At 40.2% G+C, this 12,387-nt stretch overlaps 1 protein-coding gene across 1 annotated transcript in view; it reads right to left on the minus strand.

Moving 5' to 3' along the window:
- TFAP2D (transcription factor AP-2 delta) overlaps window positions 1–12,387 on the minus strand; it is a 46,490-nt gene that overhangs the window by 24,741 nt on the left and 9,362 nt on the right. The window contains exons 4-5 of the mRNA XM_065632538.1: window positions 4,479–4,644; window positions 1,612–1,730 (exon numbers count right to left, since the gene is read on the minus strand). Of these exons, the coding sequence (XP_065488610.1) occupies window positions 1,612–1,730; window positions 4,479–4,644 (285 nt within the window). The remainder of the gene's footprint in view (window positions 1–1,611; window positions 1,731–4,478; window positions 4,645–12,387) is intronic.

Here is a 12,387-nt window from a genome sequence, read left to right on the forward strand (position 1 = left end):
AGAATTCAATAAGCACTGCTAAGTTTGTCCAAGGATTGGTTACATGGACAGAAAATGAACTTTATTTTGTTTTCTGTTGGAATCTTAATGGACATGGTGATGCCTTCCTCAAAAATTCCAGTAGACAAAGTTCATTATTAGAATATCCAGGCAAACAGGTTTCTGACAAAGTGAGCTCAGTCTCCTTGGTGTATACCTTTAGGACTCACATTAAGGCAGTCCAAGAACAAAAGCAGCACCATAGGCTTGATAATAGGTTTGCTATTGGCTTTGAGGCAAGCACAGCTCCATCCCTGGGAAAAAAAATAATCTAATTCTGACTTACAGTAAAGGTACTTTGCCATCAATCACAGGTCGCACTCTCAATCTCTTCTAATGAATGAGTAACTAGCCACATAGCTCTGTTTATTCTTCCCTGGAAGACCCAAGATGCATGAAGGACTGCAAGGGTAGAAAGAGCCTTTTCTCCTCTGAACTGGAGGAGAAAACTCCCTGTAAATCCATTATGGCTTTCTGTTTATTACAAGCAGGTGTGATATGGACCCACCTGATTTTCAGAGCAGCTTCATTGTAGTTCTTTGTGCTCAGCAGCCCCTGAGGACCTTAGTACCTCCTTATAGATGGTGAAAAACATCCATTGTTGTGAATTCGGCAATATTTCTCCATCCTTTGAGATATTAAAAATCTCACTAGACAAGGTCATGAGCAGCTTCTTCTAATTGACCCTGCTTTGAGCAGGAGGGTTACACTAGAAAATCACCAGAGGGCTCTTCCAGTCTCAATCTTTCTGTAATTCTGTGATTCTGTGGTAATATGTGCTGAGACCTCAGCCTAATGCCTAGATCTGTATGGACCTTTCAGGTTACAATCCTACAAGGTGTTGACCTTTAAGATGAGCTGGGTGCTCTCAGCATCAAGGAGGAGGGATCTGAAATTCCCAGAGCTGTTACTCACAGCCAGACAACAAACTGAGTACTTAGTGGATTCACCAAGAATAGAAGAGATTCAGGTAGAGTTTCTTCCCTTTGCCTGAGGGGTTTGAACCTGCATCTCCCAGCTGAAGGTTTGAAGAGCCCAGCAGTATTTGGTGAATGATATTTAAACAACAAATAAAGGCCAAGAAAGTATCTCCTGGGCCTGTCTAGAGTTTGTCTGAAAACAGATTTCACTCATTTATGTGTGGGGGGAAAGTCTTGTCTAAATATTATGCCTTCTTATGGGGGAAAAAAAAATATCACTTTTTTGGATCAGCTCCAGGAAATTCACAAGTTAAAAAAAAAGGAGGATAAACAAACCTACTTACAGAGTTGGTATAAGACGTTCGTCTCTCTCAAAAGAACACTTGGATCATTGATTTGTAAGTCAGATCCCAGCACAGAAAGCACAGATCAATGCTGAGGAAAGCGCAAGAACAAACCACTCACTGGGAGCCAAGACATCTCCGAGTGAACTTCCATTTTGCCACTCATTCTTTCTGTGGCTTTAGGCAAGTCAGTTTTCCTCTTCGTACAAAACACAGATTATGGTATTTAACACTGTGGCTGAAACATGTTGTATACAAGGAAACATTTTAATTATGTTTATGTTATATTGCAATATTATAAAACCTACCTTCTACCAAGGAAGTCAAGAGTGTGACATTTGCTGCTTTTCTTCTTCCTGCAGGCAAATTCAGTCCCAGTCTGTCTAATTTTTCTCTCAAGCAGCGTCCTCCATTCTTGGATTTTGCTCTATCATGAGAGAATAGTAGGAGAGAGAAACTTGTCTTTATTCTGCACTTTTTTTCCCATCTTGAGTCTAGAAATTGTACACACCTTATTGACAAATGTAAGAAGCAATATCTACACTAACAGCATCAGTGGAAAATCATTCAGAGGTGTATTCTTAATTTCCTGATTGTACTGTGAGAGTCTTTTACGTTGGTCCTTTGACAAACTTAGACATTTTAATGTCTGTCACAGGATCATCAGATCTTCACACAGCTTCCCACCTAGTGGAACCCATCATCCTGATTTGGGCACAGAGCCTGGGATTGAAATGACTGAATGTAAACATTGACGGTGCAGGTACTTATGTCTGATTTAGCAACCCCAGGCTTCAAAGACAATTGATATAAGCACACACTTCTAGAACGATATTAAGCAGATGTCTAGAATGAGAGGACTTTACCCATCTCTCTCATCTGACTATAAAAGGAAGCCAGAGGGCTACTCAAATGGAGACATCTATGTGGAACCCAGCCCTAGCTAAAATTTATGTAGATACCTGGGTACTTAGAAGTGTAGTCTGCAAAGCCCAATACTTACAAGGAAGAAGGATACAGCAATAGAAACTGTTGAACTTAAATCCCAGCTATTGTTGGTTATCTATGCCCCTATCCCAAATGCCTACATCACTTTGTTCACACAGAATGGTTCTTGGTGGACGCCACACCTGCTTTTCTGCATTTCCTCGGTGTTTGAAATATTTGAAACATATCTGCTTATGCAGCAGATGCAGGTTCAATTTCTTGCTCAGCCTGAGGGAATTTTAACCTGTGTCTTTTGGATGAATGCAGCAGCCAGCTGACAGTGAATAACTAATGTTAAAATGCTTAAACATTGAATAGAGCAGTGACTGGAACCCAGATCTCTCGCATCCCAAAGGAATGACCTGGTCATTGGATAACAGAGTCATCATTACAGTTACACTTTTGTTTTTGTTTTTGTCCAACAAATATTTAATTAGCCCCAAATGAGATTAAGGAACCATCATCTTAGAATAAACAATCACTGAGTGTTAAGCATGCCTAACTAGATGTTTTGGGGTGCAAGTTGAAGTTCCTTTAGGCAGAGGAAGGAACCAAACTTGGAATACCGCCATTTGGATGGTCATTTTTATACAGTAAGAGATAGCACAACTTCAACCAGGTTGTGTGTCAGGAAATGTCTTCTGAGAACACTTTATTGTGAACAAAAGCTAGTTTGGAAAATACCTAGACAGTGACTGCTGACAGGATGCAAAACCAACTCTGCCAGGTCTCAAGCAAACCATGAAAGAGGTTAGGTTTTGTTATATACATCTCTGCTGGTCATCTACAAAACATTTGAGTGTGTTCTCTAGTTGTGATACCTACAGATATAGACTGCCCAAATCTATTCATTTACACTCTCTGCCTCATAAAACAGAGTTAGTGCATCCAAACTGCTGGCTGAGAGTAGTCCCTGGCTTTTGCTAACTCCTGAACTGTGATCACGGTTGATTTGGAATAGTGATTTTTGGTCTGGGTCAAATACTTATGGGGATCATTCCAGCATTTTAACAGAAGAGATAGATGAGTCCACATGTTCAGGCTGATACCATTGCATTCTTAATGGCTTGCACTGGTATTGATGAAGTCTGTGGTATGAGTATTTTAAATGAATATTTCTGTGACTATTAGCTGAAAGCCTCTCCAGGGTGAAGCAACAACAGAGGACAATTTTTGTGGATGTAGATTTTGGATTTTAATGCCTACAGAGGCAGTTAAATAGGACTTATGCTCCTGAAACAATTTTACAATCTATAGTCCTTACTCTGGAAGATGGCTCGAGACAGCTCTTCAACTACTACATATCTTAGAATAACACAGGTTGGTTAAAATGACTTTCAGTATAAGTACGAGGATCCGTGTGGCCTTCAGTGACAGCAGTGAAATAGCCTATGACTTTCCAGCTAGTTTTGATCAAAGGGCATTAAAGTAGTTTGTGTTATCTAAGTTGATGCCTCAGGGACATTGCAACTTCCATATGCCTGGCTGAATTACAGTTGACTCCTTCTTTTCCACTTGCAATGTGAGGCACAGTCTGCCACGTTCCTCCTCTCTGCTGCTGCTTCTTGTAGGTGTCTACACCGGTCAGTGAAGGGTCAGACACAAAATTGTACCTAATCACTTGCTTTCACTCCAGTATCTCACAATGAGAAAAATAAAACCAATGTTATCTATCTCTTCTGTACTTGAAAGGCAAGCAAGAGAGAACAGGAGGAAAAGGCATCCCTACACCTCTATGTTTTACTTTTTGATGAGTGAGGGTTGTAACTACACTTGTTAAAACAATTTACTTTGAAATTATTTCTAAACGAGAAGTCAGATTTGTAACTGTGGTGAAATTTTCCACAGATTTCAGGTCTTTCTTTTTTTTTTTTTTTTTTTACATTCAAAACAATGCAAAACAACACCTATCCATCTCTGATGGGTAACTGAACTGAGGGGTAAAAAAAACCCAATCAGTTCACTGAAAAATGTAAACTTTCTCTGAAAAATGTAAACACCACAATCTTCATTTTTCTCATTTACCAAAATTTTTCCTAGAGACAGTGTTCACTCGCAATCCATCTCTGTTTTCCCAAATTGTGACCACTTGTCCAAGTGGGGAAGTAGAACAAAACCTGTTTGCAGAAAAAAAAATTACAGAAATTACAGCACTGTCTAGGACTTGTTATTCTCACCTTCAACTTACCTTCTCAAAATACCTCCTAAGAGGGAAGCATTGAGGCATTCTGGTGGTGAAAGGCGCCTCTTCACCTCTGCAATGGTCACTTTGTACTTGGAAGTGGAGCTGAGTAGAGATAAGCGACCGGGAACAGAGCAGAACAGGTCGGTGGGGTTAACAACACAGGTGCCACCTACAAACCAAAAAACATGTTAGAGCAGGGGAAACCTCATATTCCATGTTTTGATAAATTCAGTCATGAAGAACAATTCTGTTGTTTACTTGTGGTTGTTTTCATTGGTTTTGTTTGGGTTTTCAGAGTATTTCAGGGTGGTGGGTTTGGCTTTGGTTTTGTTTTCAAGTATTGCATCACACTGTTGCTTTGAGAAACATGAACAGATTGAAATTTCAGTCATGGAAAAGTAGATCTTAGAGGCTTTACAGTCAAATTAGATCATTATGGATACCTCATTCGATTGCACAGTCAGCAAAAGTTACCTATTGTCAGCCTTGTATCTAGCATGGTTAATAACATAAGATTAAAACAGATTCAGGTATCACTCAGAGTTTTAAAACATGCAGTTGGTGAAAAATTCAGGACGTGTTCTAATGAGATATGTACATTTTAACTCTCACAGCGGTGTTTAGGATAACGAAGATGCAACAGCACTATAGGTTTGCAGTGATTTGCAGCCAGAATGGTTTTCTACACCTCTGAACTCTCATATGCTCCTTCTAAAGTCAGGTCAAATCCTCAGCTGATGTTAATGACTGAATTCTATTGAGCTACACCAGTTTATGTCAGGTTAGTTCTGGAATTGTTTATTTCTTGAAAGTGGCAATTACTTAGTCTGGGTCTAAAACTGCTGAATGATCACCAAATCTTTCAATGGAGACTGTAATCAATAACTCCTCGGGCAAAATTGAGCTTTTAACTTAAAGTTAATATGTGGGAGAGCAAGAGAGCAAACTTTCTCTGAAACTGGTCCAAGAGGATACTACAAATTCCCAGGGAAAAACAAACAAACAAACAAACACAAAGCAAAAAACAAAACAAAACAAACCAAACAAAACAAACCAAAACAAAAAAACCCTTAAGAAGTAACACATATTATATCACCAAGTGCAAACCACTTTTCTTTGACCTGCCTTCTCCAACCTAACTACAATGAAAAAATTCTGTGGAAGAAATAAATCTTACCACTGCATGCACAATTCTTCCCTGGAGGAAAGATGAGAAAAGAGAATGAGCTGCATGTGACAGTGATATAAAATACTATATAATTCAATGCACTACTAGAAGGAGTTCAGGTGGTTTCTGTGAGGACAATGATATTAAAACCTCACAGCAGAATGGATCTGTGCTCATCATTAGTGTTTAAAGATACTGTATTTTTTAAACTACCACGGTATGTGTTTGTTTCCTGTGAACATCCAAATCTTTTTGTACTGCAAGAACTCACTTTATCATGCTTAAAAATTTTAGTTTGTAATCTAAATTCTGTAATGTGAACAAAATAGAATAGAATGGAATGGAACAGAATGGAATAGAATGGAATGGAACAGAATGGAATAGAATGGAATGGAATAGAATGGAATAGAATAGAGTAGAATAGAATAGAACAGAATAGAATAGAATAGAATAGAATAGAATAGAATAGAATAGAATAGAATAGAATAGAATAGAATAGAATAGAAATAATTTCTTAAAATAGCTCACTGTAAACAAAATCTTAACACCTTTACTATCTTATCCCACACATAATCCCTCTTAAAATTAAGGTGACTATGCGTGTTCCAGTTGTAGCAGGGACAGGAATATAACTGAAGGATGAAATTTCATTAAGGGCAGACTATTACTTGCTTACATAAGGCAAACAGAATTTCTTTCCAAATATTTCAGCTCTTGAAGGTATATTTAAACATTTGTGCTGACAGCAAAACCAGAAAAGAACATCTCTTGGTATAAAACCCAGATGGGTGAGATCCTGACTCAGTATGGCAGGATGTCTTATGATTTTTCTAATTATGCTACAGGATAGATATTAGTGTCCGCTTCTCAGACAGAATATAGAGACAAATCATGCATCACCAAACATATAGACACATCAAGTGCACTTATGTGCATTTGTGCACAGCTCAAAGCTACAGTTCATGAGCTCATGTGCTCAAATACAGAAATCTGATGCCGCATGCCTGAAATGTTTTGGGTTTTTTTGTTGTTTTGGTGTTTTGCTTTCTTTTTCATATCTGAGGCAAGGCTACACAGAAACTTATAAATATTTTCAATCAACATTTTCAAACTTCTGGTCTGTTAGGTACATTTGTGAAGAGTGTTAACATAAAGTAGATTTGTTTGTTTGTCATCTCCTGTCACAGAAAACATATACACGTGTACATATATATGTGTCAAAAGAACAGTAGCAATGTGTATGTATTAATTTACTTCAGTAAGTCTGTAATTTTTATAATGAGACTGTACTGAAATCAGTGTCATATTAAAGTTTATCTTCTTGACAGGTTAAGTCAGTATGTGCACCATTCATGCGAGATAAATAATTGTTCCTTAAATTAAAAAACCTGTTCCCTACAGCTGTTCCTACCCTAACCAGAATTTGCTGCAACATTTCTTATTACTATTTAGTAGAAGTTTGTTTACAGTCTAAAATGTTTAAAAACACCATGCCTATGCAACATGATCTTAAACAAAGCAATTCCAGGTAAGCTAGGTATGGGTTAAAAGTAGAGCCAAACAACAAGTCTAAGTCATTTGCTTTCCAGAAACATGGAGAACAAGTTTCAAATTACAAGAAGGTAAAATCTGTTGCATATAATTATTTAACTATATTAATAATTAATTGACACAGCAACAGAGAGCTGTGTGGTGCTTTCTAGATGAAGCTGTATCTTTGTCACAAACTGTGTGCAGTTTTGAAGGCACGGATCTCCTACCACAAACACCACCTTGGAGAGGGAATGGACGAAGTCCTGGCCTTTACGCCAAGTGGTAAACAGAAAAAAGGATGACAGTAAACAAAGGAAGGTCTGCTGGAAAAAGAAACCAAAGGATAAGTGCAACCACACTGAAAGACAAAGGATTAAGTTTCCTGCCAAACACATCCACTTTGTGTATTTCTTCTCCCATATTATGATCTTGCATTAGAGTGAAGACATGATTTTATGAAGAAGTGCAGCTCAATGAGGAGAGGACAAGGTATGTTTTAAGTTGTGCTGAACAGCAGTGGCAATAACCAGCTTTTCTTTCCCATTAACCCAATGTCTCTGTAGGTGCTGTTGGAAAAGTCAATGCTTGTTCAGCTGTCAAGGTGATCTTCTCTTAACAGGGTATTTGAGAGGTGGGATGCCAACAGACACCAGCTGAAGAAGCAGAAGAAAATTCCCACAAAAATAGAATGGAAATAATGCCTTTCAATGAGTCTAGCAGTTCAACCTGGAGATCGCTATTGCTCTTAGCAGCTTTTATTTGCTTTAGAAAACTTTAGACTGCCTTCTGGTGCTAGGATACATAAGATGCCATCAGCAGCTCATCAGATGAAGAACCTCACACATAGTCACAGCAAAATAATAAGCCCACCAGTGTACATAAGGAAGGGAAACCTGTGGCTATTGCTCCCTGACCAGTTACCCACTCCATCGGTCCTACTGCAAGGCTAGGAAAAAGAAAATGAGAGCAGGCAAAAGGTGAGATAACTGGTAGGATCATCCAGCAGATTGCCTCAGCAATTCTGTGCTTCAAGTACCACATGAAATGGGTCTGTGAATGTTAAAAAGACTCTTTTTAAGACAACTGTTTATTTGCACAGGGAAGTGATTACGTGGCCTGGTCTGAAATAATCTGTTGCCATAAGGTACTGTGTTAGAGATGACTGTAAATGGTGGTAGCTGTGCTGTTGCAGCCACGAAGGTCTAAAGGCACAAGCAAGAAGGTTTAGATGAATGGGGAAACATATTTTATATAGCAACTGATAGATTTGGGAAAAAAATCAAGCAAAAAAGAAGAGAAGCTTTCAGGCACACAAACCCTTCTTCAGGGCTTCTTTTTTATCCAACTCTATTCAATTACTTCTTTCTTCATGACACAGTTTTTTTACTCTCTGATCTGTCATCTTCATGTTGATTTCAACAAATATGATTGTTTGAAAGGAAAAAGATAGGAAAGGAAGAGATATTCTTTGTGCAGCAGACCCCATTTAGGTGAAAGACCTGGGGCCCAATATTGCCATATACTGGATCATCTAAGCTACCAAATCACCTCAGGAGACTATTGTCAAGGGATCTGAGGGAGAGGAATAACAAAAGACTACGTTCATTTTTGCTAGCTTACTTTTGAGGCTCGATCCTTTTCCCTCTATCTGAATGGTTCAGACTTGACGCAATGTACTCCTTTGTGTGAACTGTGCTTTCACTTTTTTTTCCCAAGCCCAGGATGAACAAAAGTTAGGCTATGTGATACCGCAAAAGGTAGTCATAGCAAACACTGTGAGAATATTTTCCCTGCCTTATTCCTGCTTCCCCATCAAATAGCACAAATCGGCACAAAATGCCGATGCAAGCTGATGATGGATTGTGTAGATTACGGCAGAAAGAACAACAGAACCATACTCTAACCCAATAGTCTTGTCAACACAATGAAAATCCTGATAACGCAAAAAGAGCTTGATCTGTTTTGATTGTAGGTCTCCCTTTGTATAGATGAAGAAGACAATAGGGTGGCTGGAGTGAGATCATTTATTCTGATTTAGTTATGTGCTTGGGCATCTGCTGAAATGTAAGTCTCCCTGACGCCCTCAGAGTTAAGTATTTATGCATCTTTTCATTGACGAAATCTGTATTCTCAGGTGTTATGGTTTTCTCAAGTATTCTCTCACTTTATTAGAAATGAGAGATATATTAGTTGATGTCAATGGATGATTTTTACACTTTAAACACGAATATTTTTAAAAATGCATGTCTGTAATTTTGTACAGATACATCCTTACACTCTGTAAGGTCACTTTTTATTTGTTAATCATAACAGCTGCAATACGATGGGTATCTTAATTCAAAAAGAGGTTCTCTCTTTTTCCAAGATATTCACCCATAAATGTAATGTAGTTATGGAAGGAAACATTGTAATATACTGGTGACAACAGCACAGAACTTCTGTGACAACAGCGCAGAAGTACTGTTTATTTTGTTTTTCAGGATATATGTATGTTCATGTGCTTGTGTACGTTATAAATGTAAGCACGCATGAGTGCCTGCAGATTAATCTTTTATAAAATATTAATAACATGCTATGCTTTTTATTAGTCTATTATTTATTATCTACAGGTGTTGTTAGTAGGAGTCTCCAGTTTATAGTATATTTTCTACTCTGTTCTGAAATTCTGGCAAGTTTACAGTATGTTACAAAATGAAGACACGAAAATCTACCTCTCCTCAGCTTTCTTTTTCCCTTGAAAGTTGCAAATTTAAGCAAGCAGTTAACTGTATAGAGTTTATCAGTATTATTTAATCCCATGTTCAGTTCCCAAAGGTCCAGAAGCAATTTAAAATCTTATCCAAATTATCCTCACATGACCCAGTCATAAATCTCAGGAACTAAATATCAAAAATTCTAAAACTCATTTACATTTGTCAGGAAAAATAGTAAGTACTGCTTTTTTTTTCCTGGGTTTTGTTTGTTTGTTTGTTTCACTTAGATGTACAAACTTTGTATAGTGTAAGTAGTCGTGTAAACCAGCACAGTCCATGAGCATCAACAATCTCAGATAACGTCCCTCACTACAACATTCATGCTAAGGAAAGATGGACATGGCTGCATGTACAGGACAATTTTTTTTAAAATATAAACCAGAAGATTCAGTAGGACTGAGGGGATGGTCAGCTGTTTTTAAGACCAGCCTCTTGAGTACACAGCATTTTCAAGGCTATTAAGAGTTTTAAGTTTAAATGATGTTAAAAAAATAGCTTGGGAGAAGCAAGGTATTATGGTGGAAAACAGAATAATATAAGTAAGCGGAGGTTATTACAAGAACTCAACTCTAAAGATTGCATGAACATGCAAAAGGATGTTAAATTTCAGGCACCCAGAACTAGTCTTCTGCCAGCGAGATGTATCAGCGCTGATAGAGGAAAGCTCCTACAGGTTCTGGGGTGAAGAACAGGACCCAAACCAGAGCCAAAAGAAAAGAAATCTACTTCAGCCCTCTTTCCTATGCACAAGCCATAAGAACTCATCACTTTCCAAAGACCCTCTGCAGTAGTGGTTTGGGAAAAGAGCTGTGCGTGGCTGGACAGTGTGCTTGAGCCTGCGGGGCTGCAAGAGGAAGGTTTGGGAAGGTTTTGTGTGTGTGTGAAGGTGTGATGAGGGTTTGAGGCTTTGCCTACGGTGTCCCACGAGTGGGATCTGCGTGGGGCAGAGCAAATGAAGGAGAGAGGGAGTTGTGCTCCTCGCAGAAGGCACTGACAGGTGTGTGTGTGTTGTGAGTCCACTCGCGTGGTGCTTTTACACATTTTGTTCCCTGCATGTGTGCCTGAGTTTGCGGGTTGCCGAGGACTGCTCTGTGCGGTGTGTATCCCGTGTGTGCACGTCTCTGAACCCTCCACTGAGGCAGGCCAAGCCGGGACTGTGTGGATCATGACAGCCCCCAGCTCGGAATGAAGCAAAGGGAGTCAGAAGACAACATAATACACAACCTCCACCCAGCTGGAGAGGAAAGCAGCACAGACCCCCAAAACAGATGAAATGTCTACCCAGGGGCTTTCCATTGCACTTCTGCACACAGCCAGAAAAGACCCCTTTGCAGATCACTAGGAGAAACAAACAAGCAAACAAAAACCCACAGAAAAATCCAAACAAACACACAAACCCCCAAAACACCCAAACCCCAATTTCACATGTCTTCCCCAAAATTCTCCCAAAGGTCTTGCTTGTTCTCGCTCCGCTTCTCTCCCTGCCCGACGAAGCGCTCGGTGCCGGGACAGAGCCCACTACAACCCGCCGCTCAGCCCCTTCCATCCCCTTCCCCCTCCCGAAACTCCCGGGGAGCTGAAAGTCACCGACCGATTTTGCTTTAGTCGTCTGGAGATTATCTCAGCTGGAGCCGCGAGAGCCATTAATTAAGCCAGCTATTTAGGATTTTAATGCGATTTAAATTGGCCCTTGGAATAGAAAAGAAGAAGACAACAGTGCTAATGACAGTGCATTAGGATCTGAACACAATGACGGGCTATTACGAGAGTCCCGAGGCTCTTGTAAGGTTTATAAGAGCCGGGGAAAGGGAAGGAAGAGGACAACAAAGGGAAGACAAGGAGTGGATCTGTGCTGCCCTCGGTGGGCTCCCGGCTGGTTGTGGGGAGATGGTTTAGTGCCGGAGACCCCCGGACGCCGCACCGGGACCACCTTCGCCCTCCGGAGCTGCCAAGCGGACAGGGAGACCTGGTCTACCCGACCCTGCCTGTCGGACGGGACAGCTGGGCTCTGGGGCGGAGGGTGCTGGGGCAGCGGCGGGGGGGTCCTTAGGCACCTTCCAGAGGTGGGATCTGCTCAAGTAATTCCAGTTGGTTTGCCAGAGCAGGGAATAGCGAGGTGTAGGGCGGTGTCCTCTCTGTCCATTCCTGCACCCTGGGGTGCTTGGATGAGACCGTGGGGAGATGGTAACACACCGGCACCCTACTTTTTTCTTTTCATCTGGACAAAAAAGAGCGGAGAAGATTCCCCTAGGAAGAGGTGCAAACCCCTCAGCCCTTGCCTTCAACCTCCAATCCCTTTGCACAGAATCTCGCCCTTAATGACTGAATCGTTAGGCAGGTAGTTTTAAGTGTCAACAATTAAAATTAGAATGGGGAAGAGGATCAAGGCTCAGCGAGTGCCTTTCAAATGAGAGGCGATACCACGACTAAGTACATAAAAGGCAGAGGCGAGAAAAGG

Source organism: Caloenas nicobarica, chromosome 3 (assembly GCF_036013445.1).
Source record: "Caloenas nicobarica isolate bCalNic1 chromosome 3, bCalNic1.hap1, whole genome shotgun sequence".
NCBI classification, from domain to species: Eukaryota; Metazoa; Chordata; class Aves; order Columbiformes; family Columbidae; genus Caloenas; species Caloenas nicobarica.